The sequence below is a fragment of the Lynx rufus genome, unplaced genomic scaffold, assembly GCF_022079265.1.
Source record: "Lynx rufus isolate CCGP_SWC_20201006 ecotype Redwood Valley unplaced genomic scaffold, mLynRuf1.p SCAF_1, whole genome shotgun sequence".
NCBI lineage: Eukaryota > Metazoa > Chordata > Mammalia > Carnivora > Felidae > Lynx > Lynx rufus.
In genome coordinates, this window is record NW_025814823.1 from 210,718,344 (window position 1) to 210,737,785 (window position 19,442).

Consider the following 19,442-nt stretch of genomic DNA (forward strand, 5'->3'; position numbering starts at 1 on the left):
AAGAATATTTTCAAGTGTTGATGATTACAGGTTTGTAATATAACTTGAAGTCTGGAATTGTCATGTCTCCAACTTTGGTTTTCTTTTTTAACATTATTTTGGCTATTTGGGGTCTTTCTGGTTCCATACAAATTTCAGAATTGTTTGTTCTAGCTCTGTGAAGAATGCTGGTGTTATTTTGATAGGGATTGCATTGAATGTGTAGATTGCTTCAGGTAGTATCAGCATTTTAACAATATTTGTTCTTCCAATCCATGAGCATGGAATGTTTTTCCATGAGCATGGAATGTTTTTTATTTCTTTGTGTTTTCTTCAGTTTCTTTCATAAGCTTTCTATTTTCTTATTTTTTTTTTTTAACGTTTATTTATTTTTGAGAGAGAGACCGAGCATGAACAGGTGAGGGTCAGAGAGAGAGAGGGAGACACAGAATCTGAAACAGGCTCCAGGCTCTGAGCCGTCAGCACAGAGGCCGACGCAGGGCTTGAACTCACGAGCTACGAGATCATGACCTGAGCCGAAGTCGGACGCTTAACTGACTGAGCCACCCAGGCGCCCCAACTTTCTATAGATTTTTTAACCTCTTTGGTTAAGTTTGTTCCTGGGTACTTTATGGTTTTCGGTGCAATTATAAATGGGACTGAGTCCTTGATTTCTATTTCTGCTGCTGCTTTATTGGTATATAGAAATGCCACAGATTTCTGTATGTTGATTTTCATATCCTGTGACTTTGCTGAATTCACATATCCGTTCTAGCAGGTTTTTGGTGGACTCTTGGGTTTTCCACATAGAGTGTCATGTCATCTGGGAAGATTAAAAGTTTGACTTCTTCCTTGCCGATTTGAATGCATTTTATTTCTTTTAGTTGTCTGATTGCTGAGGCTAGAACTTCCAACATATGTTGAACAATGGGTGAGAGTGGACATCCCTGTTGTGTTCTTGACCTTAGGCAGAAAGCTCTGTTTTTCCCCATTGAGGATGATATTAGCTGTGGGTCTTTCATAGGTGGCCTTTATGATCTTAAGGTATGATCCTTCTATCCCTACTTTCTTGAGAGTTTTTATCAAGAAAGGATGTTGTATTTTGTCAAATGCTTTTTCTGCATCTACTGAGAGGATCATGTGGTTCTTATCCTTTCTTTTATTAATGTGATGTATCATGTTGATTGATTTGCCAGTATTGAACCAGCCCTACATCCAGGAATAAATCGCACTTAATCATGGTGAATAATTCTTTTAACGTATTGTTGGATTCAGTTTGCTAGTACCTTGTTGATAATTTTTGCATCCATGTTCCATCAGGGAATTTGGTCTGTATTCTCCTTTTTAGTGGGGTCTTTGTCTGGTTTTGGAATCAGGGTGATGCTGGCCTCATAGAATGAGTTTGGAAGTTTTCTTTCCATTTCTATTTTTTTTGGAACAGCTTCAAAAGAATAGGTGTTAACTTTTCTTTAAATGTTTGGTAGAATTCCCGTGGAAAGCCATTTGGCCCTGGGCTCTTTTGAGATTTTTGATTACTGATTCAATTTCTTTACTGGTTATGGGTCTATTCAAATTTCCTATTTCTTCCTGTTTCAGTTTTGGTAGTTTATGTATTTCTGGGAATTTCTTCCAGATTGACCAATATGTTGGCATATAATTGTTCATAATCTCATATTGTTGTTTGTATTTCTATCGTGTTGGTTGTGATCTCTCCTCTTTCATTTGTGATTTTATCTGGATCCTATCCTTTTTGATCAAACTGGATAGGGGTGTATCAATTTTGTTAATTCTTTCAAAGAACCAGCTCGCGGTTTCGTTGATCTGTTCTGCTGTGTTTTTTTTCTTTCTTTTTTTTAAATTTTGATATCCTTGGTTTCTGCTCTAATCTTTACTATGTCCCTTCTTCTGCTGGTTTTGGGATAAAGAAGATGTGATACACACACACACACACACACACACACACACAGACACACACACACTCTGGAATATTACTTAGCAATCAGAAAGAATGAAATCTTGCCATTTGCAACAATGTGGATAGAACTAAAGTGTATTATGCTAAGTGAAATAAGTGAGTCAGACAAAGATAAATATCATATGATTTTTCTCTCATATGTGGAATTTAAGAAACAAAACAGATGAACATAGGGGAAGGGAAGGAAAAAATAAGATAAGAGAGAGAGGCAAACCATAAGACACTTTTAAATACAGAGAACAAACTGAGGGTTGCTGGAGGGGTTTTGGGTGGGGGGATGGGCTAAATGGGTGATAGGCTTTAAAGAGGACACTTGCTGGGATGAACACTGGGTGTTTTGTATAAGCGATGAATCATTAAATTCTACTCCTGAAATCATTATTACACTATATGTTAACTACCTTGGATTTAAATAAAATTTAAAAATTAAAAACCAATTCTCAAGTGTATGATTTTATTCAATAATCATTGGTAAATTTTTCTACATATAAAATAGGTAACTTTCTTTAAAGAAAGTAAGATTTATATAGGTAAATGGAAAAGTGGTAAGTATACATTTGCAAGGGTCAGGGGTGCCAAACCCTGTACAGTCGAAAATCTGCGTATAAGTTTTGACTCCCTGGAAACTTAACTGTTTATAGCCTACTGTTGATTAGAAGCCTTACCTGTAATGTAAACAGCCGATTAATAGATATTTTGTGTGTATGTCTATGTGTGTGTTTTACTGGATGAACTTGATGTTTATTTTATAGTGTGAGTATTTTTTATTGAAGATAATTAGCATTCAGCATTATATTAGTTTCAGGTGTATGACATAATGATTCAACATATATTGTATGCATATTATATACTCATAATAAACTAAGCTACAGAAAAGAAAATGTTATTAAGAAAGTCATAAAGAAGAGGACATATAAAGTACTGTATTTATCAAAAAAAAAAAAAATCCATGTGTAAGTGGACCCACAGTGCTCAAACCTAAGTTGTTTAAGTATCAAGTACTGTGTTTTGTGAAGCAGTAAATAAGTAAGAATTTCAAGTCATTAAAATTGTTAAGACAAGATTAGCACACACAAAAAAACAAACTATTTCAAACAAAGGAAATGTTTTCAAATGGTCTTTTTCTTGCTGTTTTTCCCTCTTTTGGAACATTTTAAGTAATGGACTGTGGAAAACTTTATTTTATGAAACGTCTGATTACTTAGGATCTAGTCAATTGTGTATTTGTATAAAACTTCTGTTGGGGCTTATAACTGTAAGGAACAAACTCCAAATGATACTTTTGAAACAGTTCACGTTCAGTATTCTTATTTTGCAATATTTTTAGAAGTAGTATAATTTTCATTAAGATAACTTTTTTCCTGAAGATACAATTTATGTCAAGATTTTAAGATCTGTTTTCAAAAATTAGATATGTATTTGAGAGTGGGAATTATCCTTTTCCTTCTATTTCTTTTTTTTTGATGTTTTATTTATTTTTGAGAGAGAGAGAGACTGCAAGTGGGGGTGGAGTAGGGGAGGAAAGGCGGTGGTGGGACAGGATCCAAAGCAGGCTCTGTGCTGACAGCAGCGAACCTGATTCCAGGCTCGACCTCACGAACTGTGAGATCATGACCTGAGCCGAAGTGGGACACTCAACCGACTGACACACCCAGGCATACCCTTTTTCCTTCTATTTGTAGTTCAATGTAAAGCCTGACAATTTTCCAAAGAATTTATTAACACGTCAATAAACAAATATTTAGGAAATTTCCAAGTGGTTGTTTATGTTAATGCTACCTTTTTTTTCTTTTCCACTTTACAGATATGATCCAGACCTGCTCATGAATGACTTTTGGTTAGTCAGAGTGAACATTCAATAATGAGTGGTGCAGCTTTGGGACTCGAGATTGTTTTTGTCTTTTTTCTGGCATTATTCCTACTTCATCGATATGGAGACTTTAAGAAACAGCATAGACTTGTAATTATTGGAACACTGCTAGCTTGGTATCTCTGCTTTCTTATCGTCTTCATACTGCCTCTGGATGTTAGTACGGTAAGAGGTGAAACTGAGTTTTGCAATTTGAAAGGCAATTGTAATCATACAGCATGTTTGAGATATGTTAGTTCTTAAAACAGCTAAATTATATAAGGTCATGCTTAACTTTTTGTATTTAAATCTTTGTGAATGTGATCATTAAAAAACATAACCAGGAAGGTCACTGGTGGATAGGTTGATACCCCCCAGTATCCCGTAACTCTGTAACCTTCTGATTTTCATTTTTAAACCTTGTGTTCATTGATTTAGACAATATACAACCGGTGTAAGCATGCAGCCGCAAACTCAAGCCCTACCGAGAACAGCAACATTACAGGATTCCACGCAACTGCTACCCCAGTTCCAAGGTATTTTCTTCCTTTTTTTTTTTTTCTTTTTTTAAATAGTGTAGAGGAAAAATTACTTTAAAATTGTCTGTTCTTACCATTCGGGATTTAAATTTATACAGTTGATCTTCTTTTTCTACTCATCCCCCACGCCTCTCCCATCCTTTGCTAGTAGACTTTTAATTACATTGTATTCTATTTAAATGTAAAGCTTAAATAAATTTTACGTATTTATTGGTGCATGAGGCCTTTCAGTAGATGCTAAGCAGAAACTTGGAGAAGACCTGATTTTTTTAGCCCTGGTTCTACCTCTTACTAAGAATGTGACTTCCAATGGCTTTTTTTTTCTTCTCAGCCTCTCTCTAATCTAAAAAAAACCTTCATTTTCTCTTTTGCCTGATTTACAAGGTTGTATAAGGGGATTATTCTGTATGTAGGATGTTCTTTTCATATTGTGCATCTTTTGAAAGCATTATAGTTTTAGACCGAGAATGAATAAAGTTCAAATTATTGAAAGGTTACGTTAAATCCATATCAAACTTCCAAGTAAATAGGTTTAATAAATGTTGAGTGTAGCTTCTACCAATGCTCTAAGTAGTGTTTGCATGCTTCTTTATGCAGCTTTTATTATTTTTTTAATCTAACCTGAATAAGGGTAAATTTAAAATGTAACTGTTACTCCCTTTAAAGCACATTAAAAATTGAATATGGATCAGCAGCAGTTGTGAATCGTTGGAAGCTCCTAGACTAAACAGTATCCTTATAGTCAGGGAAGACTATTAATGGAAGATACACATATGTTCAGAAAATTCAAACAGAATTATATACAGATACTGGCATCTCTGTCCATGGGATCTGTGCCACAGTGACTAATCAGTTAGGGCTCCAGTTACCAGGAGTTAATCACCTAATTTCTTTCACCTCCCTGTTCCCTCTCCCCAGAAAATAACCAATCCCACAAAATGGAGTGTGTATTTTAAAGACAGTTACCAGTTTTAAAGGCATTCAAATCAGAGATTTAGTTTCTTGACATATTCATTCACTTTTAAAGACTCACATTATCAGTCTATTAAGTGAACATTATGCCCTCTTTTACTGAAGGACTGAAAATACACTAAAAGTTGAAAATTTAAGTGGCATTCCTCTCTAGAACAAACTGTTTTGTTCCCTTTGTTTCTTTTTTTTTTTAGTTTGACGGTCTGCTTTGAATTTTAAGTTTTCTGTGAAATTTTGGAAGCTGGAGTCGGTAATTTAATATCTGAATGTAAATGAACTTTGCCATGCACAAGTTAATTATATAACTTATTTAAGTAGTCATCATTTATTAATTGGCTATAAATTGTTGTTAAACAGCCAACATCCATGTTTCAAGCCATGGAGTTACATTCCTGATGGAATCATGCCAATTTTCTGGAGGGTAGTATATTGGACATCACAATTTTTAACATGGTAAGTGATAGTGAAGGATAAAAAGTTTTTAAATTTTGGCTGAAGTAAAAAGAAAAAGATTATACTTTCTCTGTGAACCTTCATTGTTAGGGTTTATTCAAGTGTTAATTTTTTTTTTTTCTTAAATCTGTATATTCTCCTTTTCTGCTCATTCACTTCTCTCCCATCTTAGAAGAAATGAAACGAAAAACCCCCAACAAACAAGAAATAGAATACAGAAACCAAAAATTTTCCTTGTCACCATTCCCTTCTAGTTACTGCCTTCTCTCTTGACCTTCTTCCATTTAGTCTTCCTCCAGTCCCAGTTTTAAATGAAATTGCTCTTGCTAAGGTCATCATTGTCTCCTGGTTTTCTTTCTATCTGCTTAGCCCAACCTGCTGAATTTCCTTCATGGGTTCTATTTCTGTGGCCCATTTCCTGAATGTTGGCATTCCCTAGGGTCCCATCTTTGGTCATCTTGTTACTTGAGCCTCTCTGTATAGCTTTAATTGTAACCATAATCGGATGCATTCCAAATGTTTCTTTCTACCCACGGTAGCTTTGTCTTTCTGCTGGGTTCCAAATTCACATTATTCACTGCCTACTGAGCATTTTAGATATTCTGCAGGCAACTAAGCTCTAAAACTGAAGCTAGTGAATTTTGCAAGAGAAATCACACGGCACAGTCGGGTAGTGCACCTGTAAATTCGTGTTCATCCGACTCATCCAGGCTCCCAGCATTGACAGACTTCTATGTGTCTCTAGTCTGCTCGCTCTTTGTTCTCCACAGTGAATCCTAATCACTACAGACCTCAAACCTCTACTATTCCCTTTGTGGCTCTTTCTCTCTCTTTTACATCCTAGAATCAGTCACCTTTTCTCCTTTCAGAGTACTTTACTTTCTACTTCACAGTGAAAATAGAAGTCCTCACATGGTACTCTTTCAGCTTCCCACCAGCACACCTCCCTACCCGTCCTTTTCCCTTCCACTCAAAGAATGGAAGAGTCACTCTCAAAGTGATTACAAAGTGAAATCCCTCTTCCTGAAGTATGGACCCATCTCCTTCAGCTCTTGCTACCTATACTTTCAGCTTCCGGTTTCAACAAAGCATATACAATTCTCTCATCCTTTTAAAAAAAAGAAAAGAAAAAAAAGCCAGATCTCTCAAATGCAATCCTTTCCAACTTCCTAGCTTCTAACCTCATTGATCTATTCATCACGGCTTAATTTTGAGAGGGAGACTTTTTTTTTTTGAGAGAGAGAGAGAGAGAGCAAGTGGGGGAGGGACCGAGAGACAGAGGATCCAAAGCAGGCCATGCCTTGACAGCAGAAAGCCTGACTTGAGGCTTGAACTCACGAACTGAGACATCATGACCTGAGCTGAAGTGGGATGCTTAACTGACTGAGCCACCCAGGTGCCCCTCGGGGTGGGGGAGACTTTTTTATTGAAGTATAAATTAGTACAGAAAAGTGCACAAATTGTGTTCAGTTTGACTTTTTTCAAAGTGAGTACACCCATATAACCAGCACTCAGATGATATTATAGGATATTAACAATGTTCATGCTAAGTCTAGAAGCTTCCCTCATGTCCCTCTCCCAGTCCTACCCTCCCCAAAGGTAGCCATGATTCTGACTTCCATCACTATAGATTAATTTTACCTGTTTTTGAACTTTATAAACATGGAATTAATATGGTATGTATTTTTCTGTACCTCTTTTTTTGCTCACATATTTGGAAATTCATCTGCATCTTATTGTACGTGTCAGTATTCTCTGCTTTGTCATTTATGTAAAATCTTCCATTATATGAATATACTGCAGTTTATCCTACCCAGCCAAATTTCTTAAATGAATTGTCTACATTTACTTTTACTGTCTTTATTTCCTCATTGCTTACTCTTTCCTCACCCCATTGAACTCTATTTTCTAGCTCCACTTCTCCACTCACACAGACAGGTTCCTAATTTACTAGACTTCTTGGCAGCATTTGATTATTGTTTTCTCTCTCCACTTTGAAACACTTTCTTCTGTTTTTTCCTCCACGTGCTCCTTGGTTTTCTTCCATATCTACTGATCTGTCTCAGTCTCCTTTACTGGCTCCTCCTGTTAGTTCTCTACCTCTCCTTTAAAAGATGATCTTTCCCAGGGTCAGCCTTAGTTCTTTCCTTCTCATTCTACGTATTCACCCTTCCAAATCTCATCTACTGGTGTTATTTCAGAACCACTGATATGGTGATGACTCCTCGATCTGTATTTCTAATCCTCTCTCCCGAATTCTGAAGCTGGATAGCCAACTACTTCCAGTGCAGCTTCTTTGGGATGTGTCCTAAGTACCTCCGATCAGTGTATTCACAACCAGGCTTCTCCCTTCCTGCTTCTTACCATATCACCACTCCTTACCCTCTCCCACATAGTCCCAGTTTTGTTTCCTTTCAGTCCATTCTTTCTGCTGAAGACTTACCAGTCTTTAGAAAACTTAAATTTGATCACATCTCCTTTCTGTTAAAGAAAAAGATTCCTCGTTGTCTGAATGCAGTCCAAAGTCTTCATAAAGGCGTTAAAGTCACTCGTGACACCGTTGTACTCGCTGTTGGTCATTGTGGCCTCTTGCTCCCAGAAATGTGCTTTGGTCTCCCCAAAATCTAATATTACAAACATATTCAGTTATCTGTTATAGTTTGTTCAGTATTAATACTCAAAATCATATTTATGAAAAGAACTACACATTAAAATTGAGATTCACATCATTCTGCTATTTTGAGAATAAATAGGCATGTCAGTTGTTTCTGTAATCATGTTTTTCCAACCGTCTAGGATTCTGTTACCTTTTATGCAGTCCTATGCAAGATCAGGAGGGTTTTCCATCACTGGGAAGATCAAAACTGCACTGATTGAGAATGCAATCTATTATGGCACCTATTTGCTGATTTTTGGAGCATTTTTAATATATGTAGCTGTAAACCCACATTTGCACTTAGAATGGTAAGAAAAGTTGTTTTCTTAATATTATTTTAATGTATGTTTACATTTTTAAAAATTTACTTTTCTCTCATATGGGCAGGTAAACAGACATTTTACTGAGAAACATACCGAGTTATGTGTTTTATAGATTCCCCAAAAAGAAATCTGAATAATGCATACTTCTAAGAAGAAAAAAATGGAACAACTATTAAATGTAGCTATTAGATGAAGGACTAATTTGTCTAATAGCTATGTGTTAGAAGTATTAACACTTATGATTTTTTTGCAGTTTTTATTTTAATTCCAGTTAACATACAGTGTAATACTAGTTTCAGGTGTACAGTTTTGTACATGACAAAATAACTAGTTTGTTTTTTTTTTAATGTTTATTTTTGAGAGAGAGCGAGAGTGCACGTGCAGGGGAGGGGGAGAGGGAGAGGGAGACAGGATCCTAAGTGGGCTCTGTGCTAACAGCAGACAGCCCGATGTAGGGCTCCAACTCACGAACCATGAGATCATGACCTGATGTGGGGCTCAAACTCATGCACCATGAGATCATGACCGGGCCGAAATCAGATGCTTAACTGATTGAGCCACCCAGGTGCCCCTTAGGTTTCTTTTTCTTTGGAGCTTGTTGAATATTTTTTCTTTTGTTCTGACTATACCTTGAGAGCATATTTCTCTTTGATGTTAGATTCAGACATTATAATAAAATTGAAATCTGTATTATACTTGTGATCTATATAATGTTATGTGAAGAGATCTCAAAAATTTAGGAATAGAGTAGTAATGATAATTCTCACTGTTGCATTCCTGAGATTTGTGTAGGTGTGGCTCAACATAAAATTTTTTAGACTTTAAAATTTTTTTCAGGCTTCTCTTGGTTAATACTGAGTAAGAAAGCACCTAATGAAAAATATCTTTTCTTTGGGAAAAAATATATATAGTTTTCACCATGAACTATCCTAGATTCTAATTTTAACTATGATAGAAGCAGTGTTTCCTGTGTTAAAGTCTATTTCTGCAGTTAAGCTCTAACTTCCTTTTAAAACGCACAGATTATCTGCTGTTGCTAAAAAAGTAGCTGAGGATTGGAAGGTATACTTTTTTTCATGTATACTTTTTTTCCATCCTAGCCATCTTGTAGGGCTGTTTCCTGAAAAACCATTTAACACTAGTTAGTTTTATTTTATATTTTTGGAAAAAATATATATATATAAAATTGTTGGAAAAATTTCTTTCTCACAGCTCTCTGCTTCTGTTTTCTCTTTCTCAGGAACCAGCTTCAGACAATTGGAATAGCTGCAGCAAATACATGGGGCCTGTTTCTCCTCGTGTTGTTATTGGGATATGGTTTGGTAGAAATTCCTCGGTCGTACTGGAATGGAGCAAAAAGAGGTTATCTACTTATGAAGACATATTTTAAGGCAGCCAAACTGATGACAGAAAAAGCAGATGCAGAAGAGACTTTAGAAGATGTCATGGAGGTAATAAGCAAGTTTAAACTAACAGTCAGTCACTATTGGTTTGTTGCTATTGTTGTTAGCACGTTAATGGGTTTCACATGGAAGATTTGGTGATGTGCGATCCTTCAGTATGTCCCATCCAGTAGGATGGCTTCCTGGATAGCTTCCTGTTGGCCATTCCAGCTTCATGAGGTGTCATCTCCACCTTCTAACCCACAGATTCAGCAACAATTATTCAACAGTGCAGGGTATGCTTGTCATCTTGGGGTAACCTTACAGAGCCCTTCTTTTACTCTTAAAAGTGTTGTGATTGAAAAATCTAATACTGGCTTTTTGGCATGTATTCCCTACAAAAAGTAAGAACTGCAGTAGAATATATTGATTGAAAATGTAGGAGTAAATTCATAGATAGTATTCTATTACATTTCCTCAGGCATCTGCTGGCTATTATTACATGTTTCAAAAGAAGATAATGTATGTTTGATAATTTTTGTATTTATGATATATTTGGAAGTTTATATTTGAAAATTCAGATTTTTGGAAAAAAACTTGAAAATTTGTATTTAGTAAGAAAATAATTTTTAAAAGATAATTTAAATTTGATACTGTTACCCTTTAAAGTTGGTACTAATTCAGTTGTTTCAGATTTGAGGAATATGGATTTTACCAGTTATTCAATATTCCTTCAAGAAATATAAATTCAGGGGCGCCTGGGTGGCGCAGTCGGTTAAGCGTCCGACTTCAGCCAGGTCACGATCTCGCGGTCCGTGAGTTCGAGCCCCGCGTCAGGCTCTGGGCTGATGGCTCAGAGCCTGGAGCCTGTTTCCGATTCTGTGTCTCCCTCTCTCTCTGCCCCTCCCCCGTTCATGCTCTGTCTCTCTCTGTCCCAAAAAAAAATAAATAAACGTTGAAAAAAAAAAATTTTTTTTAAAAAGAAACATAAATCCAGTTAATTATGCAAGATCTGGATTTTGCTAGGAGGAATTGTCAATGACTGAAGAAAGATAGATTTTGTTGTTGTTTGTTAAGTAGGAACTCTCTACTGAGGAATAGGATGTGGAAAACTAGGACTGGCATTGGTGCTGTCTTTGTTATTTTATTTTTATTTTATTTTATTTTATTTTATTTTATTTTATTTTATTTTATTTTATTTTATTTTATTTTATTTTATTTATTTTATTTTTTTGAGAGAGAGCACACACGTGCAAGCAAGGGAGGGGCAGAGGGAGAGGGAGAGAAACAATCTCACACAGGGCTTGATCTCAAAACCATGAGATCATGACCTAAGCCAAAGTCAAGAGTTGGATGCTTAACTGAGCCACCCTGGTGCCCCAAAAGTTACAAACTTTTTTTTTTTTTTTTTTTTTAATTTTTTTTTTCAACGTTTATTTATTTTTGGGACAGAGAGAGACAGAGCATGAACAGGGGAGGGGCAGAGAGAGAGGCAGACACAGAATCGGAAACAGGCTCCAGGCTCTGAGCCATCAGCCCAGAGCCCGACGCGGGGCTCGAACTCACAGACCGCGAGATCGTGACCTGGCTGAAGTCGGACGCTTAACCGACTGCGCCACCCAGGCGCCCCAAAAGTTACAAACTTTTGAAGGAGCCTTAGATTTATAACAGATATAGCAAATATCAGTAGTTAACTTGTTTCAGTACATATTTTTGTGTCACATGGCTGAAGAATTTAAAGGAAGAATACAATATTTTACATATAACATATAATCAGTATGGTTCATATTCAAAGTTGTGCTAACAAGTCAACAAATCTTTAAGGCAGTTTAGGAATAGAAAATTGTAATGTAATGATGATTCAAGCATCTTTTAAAAACCCAAGTCTTCTCTTGTCCCTGCTATATTTAGGTCACTTGTTGACCTCAAACAAACCGTTATAAAGGCCTTCTGGAGTGCTTTGCTTTTCTTTAGCCTGATCAAGTGCTGCTCAGGCAGCCGCTGACTGTCCTTTTCCCTGCGATCACATGTACTACTTTCAGTTCCTTGAAACTCCTTACGCACTTCTGCGTGGAGGCCTTTATACTGGCTGTTCCGCTGTTTGGAGTATTCTCGCCCCTTCCTTTGGTTTGCTGACCTTACTCCTACTCAAGCTTTTATCTCAGCTTGAACAATCAGTTTATCAGAAAGCCTCTCACACTAGATTACACAGCAGTTTCCATACCATTTCTATTTGAATAATACCTGTTTTCCTCAGTAAGCTGAGCTGCTGACAGGAGCAATGTCTATTGGTACAGGTTATTCCTAAAGTCTGCATATTGTAAGTTTTGATGGTTATTGCTAAATTACTTTCCAAAAACTGTTCTCATTTTTAAAATTTGTAATTGTTTTTAGTGAGCTTGACTATTTTTCCAGATGCATATTGGCCAATTGTATTGCTTTTGTGTCTTCCCAATTTTCTCTTGATTTGTGATAGCACATACATATTAGGGAAAATGATTTTTTTTGTCATATAAGATATAAATATATTTTCATAACTTTGTATGCCAGGTGGTTTCCTTGCCTCTAGTTTTGTATTCCTTGGGGCCATTCTCTACTCTCCAATCAGAATATTCTTTTTATTGTCCTGGTCAGTTCTCTTGCCTCCCAGCCTTTGAACGTGCCATTTCTTCTGCCTAGAGCAGTGGTTCCAACTTTTTAAAAGTTTCATTAGTATAGAAATTATTGTTCTTCTTTGGGATCTGCTGGTTGTAAAGATTACCCTTCCTAACTAACCCCTTTATACTTTTCATATTCACTAAATTGGTTATTAAATTAGCTCATCACCAGCCTGTCATCTTTAAAGACCTGTAACATCATGTCTCCCTACCACACCCTTCAGCCTGGATCGTGGTGACCTTATGCTTAACACAGTGCTGGCATAGAGTGTGCTCTTTATAACGAATGTGGGATGAGTCAGTAGTTGTGACTGCTGTAGGGAACTCTCTCATTGGAAAGGAGCCGGTGCTTTGTGACGCTTGTTGCCTGTTGCTTCTTCCTCTGGTTTCTTCACTGTACTTTAGATAATGAGATAACTGAGCTTGCTGAGCAAGGTGGAAGAACACAGCATTGCAAAGTTTGTCTGATCTTTCATGACCTTTTTATAATGCTCATTCACCTTTGTGTACCAAGAGGCAAGTGATAAGAGAGTAAATCTTAAAAAATAGTAAAAATCATGAGGGTATAGATATTGCTATTCTATAACTTTGTATTTTTACTTATGTTCTTAAGAACTTCTATTTGGTGAACAGAACTTCATGTATATGCTAACTAACTTGGGTTGAAATTAAAATTATGAGAACACATATAGTACCTAGGACAGTCTCATTTGAAATGTACGATGTATAGAAATGGAAATATTTTTATTCTTACTTTTTTTATAGGAGGTTCGTAAAGTGAATGAAAGCATCAAGTATAACCACCCATTGAGAAAATGCGTTGACACGATACTTAAAAAGGTAATTTGTCATATTCTCATCTTTTTTCTTTTGAAATATAAATTTGTAGACTGTAACATTATAATAAAAGCATCAGAAAAGTGTGAGAACAGCCTGTGACTGTGGTCTTCCCATCTCCTTTCCATTTTCATGGAAATATTAACCATAAATCAGTAGTAATCCATACTTAGAATTTGTTCTTTTGTTAATACCAGTGTGACATTTAATTATTGGCAGTATTTGTCATTGAAATGTGGATGTAGAGGTTAAGTTATAGATAATGATTGCTGACACAGTGATGGAGATGGACCTTCATAGTTTCTAAGTGTCATTGAATGTGGTCACTAAAGGTGCACCTCCCGTAATAAACTAGAGCCTTAATAATCTCTTTCAATTGCTTCTACCATGTCATTTCATGATATATGAAATAAATTGTAAAATGAATGACCCTATGAGATATTTAACACAGATATTTAACGAGAAGCTATAAAATTAAGGTTTTGATGCATTGGTATTGAATTAGGGTATTCATATACTTCCAAAATGATTATTCTAAAAATGGACTTCTCAATAGTTGTCTTTGCAACCATAGAACCACTGAACTATTTCTTTTTCTATATTTTAAATCTATTATACTGATTATTAGCTAGTGTTCCCTTTGGCTAAGTTGATGGTAATGAGAATCAGTTCTCTAACCTTTTCTCTTTATATTGCTACCTTTTGAGACCTATTCAGGGAGGTTAAGTAACTTGCCCAAATTCAGATAGGTAATAAATAAATAATAGGGCAGATGGCTCCAAATTACGTGTTTGTTTTTCTCTACAATGCCTTTTAAAAATTCAACGTCTTGGGTTTGTTGCGATTCTTTTTTGTTTTTAGCTAGGAAAATAATTGACAGTTCCGTCAGGTTGCCTGCATAGCCTAATCCTCTCAAATACTAGTTGCTTCATGTAGGTAAGCTCTCAAGGTAAGAAGACACTTAATACATCTTCTAGAACATTTTCAAGGAAATGTCAGCCACTAACAATCCAAATATCTAGAGATGCCAGTAAAGGAAGAAGATGTTTTTGAGAAAATTAGATATGCCCAAGAGTGGCAAATTTTTAAATAAAAATATAATTTTACTTTTTTGCACATGAGATTTAAAAATATCTACTTTTCCCTTTTAGTGCCCTACAGAGTATCAGGAAAAAATGGGTAGGAACATGGATGATTATGAAGATTTTGATGAAAAGCATAATACCTACCCAAGTGAAAAAAGTCTGGTAAAACTACATAAACAGGTGACTTTATTAATAATAGCTTTTTTACTTACTGATGATTTTAATTAGATTTATAATTGCTGCCCACAAAAAGCGATTTTCGAGTAAATGTGTATTTGAAGCTTTCTTTGATCCTTGTATCATTCTTTGAGGTGTTTTAACTTTGTGTTTCTCAACAGGGGTACTGTTGGCATTTGGGGAGGGAAAATTACTCACTGAGCCTAATTGTTAAATATGTCTTAGAATATTAACATTCTTGGCCCCAATCAGTAAATGCCACGTGCCATTAACACTTCCCCATCAAAACATGCTCTCTGGAGGGATGTATAGAAATGGATCAGAACATTGACAGATATACCCAAATTCTCTTTTTTAGGTGATTTATTCAGTTCAGAGACACCGTCGAACTCAAGTACAATGGCAGATTCTTTTGGAACAAGCATTTTATCTCGAAGATGTAGCAAAAAATGAAACTAGTGCTACTCGTCAGTTTGTTCACACCTTTCAGTCACCAGAGCCAGAAAATAAATTTCTCCAATATTTTTATAATCCTACAGTTGGTATGTAATTTTACATAAATTTCAGAATTTAATGATGATAATTTTTCTAGAGAAAGAAAGTATATATTTTCCCCAGTGCAGAGTTGAATTGTATTTGTATTATTTGACATATACCATGTGGTAATATTATGTGTCTGATAAACTTCCCCCTCCAAAACTGTTTTACTTGTCATACAATGTATAATCTATCAGTTTCCACTGTTACTTCACAGATAACCAAAATGCTATGCAAAAATATATGCAATACCTCAAGTATATTATATATTCATGATGTATACTTAAAATAATTAGAACTTTAAGCAGTTTTATATCACAAGCTTGGGTCTCTTCTTTAGTCTTGACATACTACTAAAATATTCCCCTAAGAAGTCCTCTTTGATTATTTACATCTTTTAGTCTATTTATAAAACCTACATAAGTAGTCAGAATTATTTCATTCTCTTTAATGATTATTTATGATACTCTCTCAATGTTATCAAATTTAATACAAAGAACTTAATGAAAATATGGCAAGTGTCACAGTATGAAAGCTTCCATTTAGCTTATTTGTTTACATAAACAGTTATGTTCATTTGATTCTTTTTGCCGTGTTTGGTCTTGAGTATGAAGACATAATGGCCATAACATATGTTAGAAAACTACTTCAACAAAGATCTTTTCTAATTAAATGAAAGAAATACTTGTTTTTAATTAATTCAACAAATACTTGAGACATATATGCTGTATGTTGTTGGGTGTTGGGTATATATCAATAAGTGTAATGACAAAAATTCCTGGCTTTATGGAGTGAGAAAGTAGACTATATACACAGAAAGGTATAAAGAAGATACCAGAATGTAGACATCAGGTTAATGGAGGAACCCAGTGAGGAAGGAAGAAAAGCAGGATAGTGAGGTGTTTTGAGGAAAGGTGTGTGTAAAGTACATTTCCCAATAGGTTGACTTCAGAGAAGTGAGGTGGGGGTGGAAAAGAGAAAAAGGTAAAAAACAAACAGACAAACAAAAGCCCAGCTGAATTTAAAAGAAATCTGGAGGAGAACAATTAGAGGCAAGGAGAATACAAAACTCTCAAAAGTTTTCCTTATAAAATGGAGTAGAGAAAAGAGGTAGTAGCTGAAGGAGAATGGCAAGGTCAAGATAAATTATAGCATGTAATTTGGGAACAATATCTTAGAGGAAATGTAATGAGCGAAGAGCATCGCTGGGGTGATGTTCATGAGTAGCAGAGATGAAATGGGAAATAGTGAACAATGTAGAGATTGCCCTTAGATTAGGAGGTAAGGCACGGGTGTACCTAAGCAGGTGAGAAGAGGTAGTGGCAGGAACTTGGGGAGGTTCCCTTCTGCCAGTTTCTCGGTGAAATGCTGAGAGGGCAGGAAGGGCAGTAAGAGGTTTAGGGATGACTGAGAATGAGTAGTTGAGGTGGAGTGGAGGATGAGATCACTGGAGGAAAGGAGGTCAAGGAAGTGAAAGACCCTAGGATATTGAAAAAAGGATCACTGGTGTGGACATTGAATTCATCAGGAATTGTGCTGAGAGTAGGGTTGAAAGATTTAGAGTCTGAGCTAAGAGCTCACTCAGCGCTTCAGTGAATGAAGTGAAAACGTAGCCTTTTCAATTCGGTGAGCTATCTTTTTGTTGTTGTTGTTAAAAAATGTCAGACTTAACCAAAAGTTAGCAGAATAGTACAAAGAATTTTTGTATATACTTCACTCAGATTCATTTACTTTATCTTTCTCTCTGTATATGTATTTTTCCTTAATCTTTTCAAAGTTGAATTCCAGACATGATGCCTCTTTGCTCCTAAATGTTTCAGTGTCTGTTTTCTAAAAATAAAGACATTTTCTTACTAACCAAATACAGTGACCAGATCAGGAAATGAACTTTGATACAGAGCTGTTTCTGTACACCTTACTCAGATTTTGCGAATTGTTCTAAAATATTCTTTGTAAAAAAAAAAATCCCAGATCATGCATTGTATTCAGGTGTCCGTCTCCCTAGTTTCCATTTATCTGGAATAATTTCTCAGTCTCTATTTGTGTCTTCTGACATTGGTGTTTTCGGAGACTATAGGCCAGTTTTTTATTAGGTGTCCCTGGATTTGAGTCTGGTATTTTCTCATGTTGGATGCAAGTTTTGCATTTTTGGTGGGAATACTGCAGCAATGACATTGTGTTCTTAGTGCTTCATAGCAGGAGGCACATGATGTCAGTTTATCCTGTTATTGGTGATTATTTGGTGAACATGGTACCTGCCTGGTTCCTCTACTGTGATATTACTGTTTTCTTCTTTGCAGTTATGGATCCTGTATGGAGATATTTTGAAACAATATAAATATCTTATTCTTTTATGATTTTTCCTAATCATTTTTTTCTTTTATCTTCCAGAATGGTACTGGGAATGTCTTTTGAGACCGTGGTTTTATAGGATACTTGCTGTGGTTTTGTCCATCTTCTCTGTGATTGTTGTGTGGTCAGAATGCACATTCTTTAGCACTACACCTGTCTTATCCCTCTTCGCAGTCTTCATACAGCTGGCTGAGAAAACATACAATTATATTTATATAGAGGTCAGTTTATTTTACATCTGTCATAAACATACGTCAGTTCATAGTCTAGTCATCAACTGTGTTTTTTCTTTATATAATCTAATAATAATGAAAGCAGTGAAGTTGCCCATAGTGTTATTCAGACTTTCAAAAATGAGCTTCATCCATTTATCAGACCATAAAAACTAAAAACTGTGTTTGAGGAGGGATGACAAGGTGCAAAATAGTGCAGAATTCTTTTATGAGAATACTTTGATCCTGCTGATGCCAGCGAAGCTGCATAATGTACAGTCTTCGCGGGAAGGGTAGCCAAGGGCACGGGAGAACGGGCTCACTTCAGGAGGTGGATTTGAAACTTATGGACAGGGGCGCCTGGGTGGCGCAGTCGGTTAAGCGTCCGACTTCAGCCAGGTCACGATCTCGCGGTCCGTGAGTTCGAGCCCCGCGTCAGGCTCGGGGCTGATGGCTCAGAGCCTGGAGCCTGTTTCCGATTCTGTGTCTCCCTCTCTCTCTGCACCTCCCCCGTTCATGCTCTGTCTCTCTCTGTCCCAAAAATAAATAAAAAAAATTGAAAAAAAAAATTGAAACTTATGGACAGGATATTGAACTGGTTAAGACGTAGATTTTTTTCATAAATTCATTTTCTTAGGTGGTTAAAAAAAACCCTGTTACTGTGTTTAAACCAGTTACAGGTGTTTAAAACCTGAACTGTGTTCTAAAATGTTTAGAATGTCAATAAATGTTAGCTGGAGATAAAGGATAATGCTTGTGAGAGTGTATAAAGTGCCAAGGTCCGTTAGTCTTAAGTCTGTTAGTCTTAAACTGATTTTGTTTGTTTTCATTTTTCAGATTGCTTGCTTCCTGAGTATCTTCTTTCTGAGTATCTGTGTTTATTCTACTGTGTTCAGGATTCGTGTCTTTAACTATTATTACTTGGCTTCACATCACCAGACTGATGCTTACAGCCTTCTGTTCAGTGGCATGTAAGTAGGAGTGTGTTTAGACACAAGGGAGTGACCCCACTGCATGTAGTCTATGGATGTCCCTTTTCTTTTTTATTGTTTCTGAGCATTCCACTAACACCTGCATTTATGTGAGCTCATTGATTATGTTTAAGCATTAGATGTTTGCTGATTGCTAGCTAAATCCTGCTTGAAGTTTAAGGTTATAATACAAGAGGTTTACTAGGTTAGGAACGAAAAGAAAGACAACCTGGACTTACAAGTTAGAGATTCAATAAATAGGTTGGTAAATACTAGGACCATTTGAGAGTTTAGAGGCTAAGTCAGACCTAGAGTGTTCGGTGATTCAGTGGCATCAAACTGCATTGGGAAGGACTTAAAATGAACAGGAATATCCTTTGCTAAGAGAGTATTGCTAGTAATAGCTAGGTTGTGCTATTGTTTGTCCCTGTTGGTAAGTTGGTCATATTAGGTATTTATAAAATAGGCTGCACTTAGGCAGGTTCC

The 19,442-nt window shown here is 36.1% G+C and overlaps 1 protein-coding gene across 5 annotated transcripts in view; it reads left to right on the forward strand.

Moving 5' to 3' along the window:
- LMBRD2 (LMBR1 domain containing 2) overlaps positions 1-19,442 on the forward strand; it is a 43,305-nt gene that overhangs the window by 9,198 nt on the left and 14,665 nt on the right. For all 5 annotated transcript variants that reach the window (XR_006964720.1, XR_006964719.1, XR_006964721.1 and 2 more), the window contains exons 2-11: positions 3,759-3,989; positions 4,242-4,339; positions 5,672-5,767; positions 8,564-8,731; positions 9,987-10,197; positions 13,551-13,625; positions 14,774-14,887; positions 15,243-15,426; positions 17,813-17,994; positions 18,823-18,956. Coding sequence is in view for 2 of the 5 variants with exons in the window: in XM_047093554.1 (XP_046949510.1) it covers positions 3,816-3,989; positions 4,242-4,339; positions 5,672-5,767; positions 8,564-8,731; positions 9,987-10,197; positions 13,551-13,625; positions 14,774-14,887; positions 15,243-15,426; positions 17,813-17,994; positions 18,823-18,956 (1,436 nt within the window). In the remaining 3 variants the exon portion in view is untranslated. The remainder of the gene's footprint in view (positions 1-3,758; positions 3,990-4,241; positions 4,340-5,671; positions 5,768-8,563; positions 8,732-9,986; positions 10,198-13,550; positions 13,626-14,773; positions 14,888-15,242; positions 15,427-17,812; positions 17,995-18,822; positions 18,957-19,442) is intronic.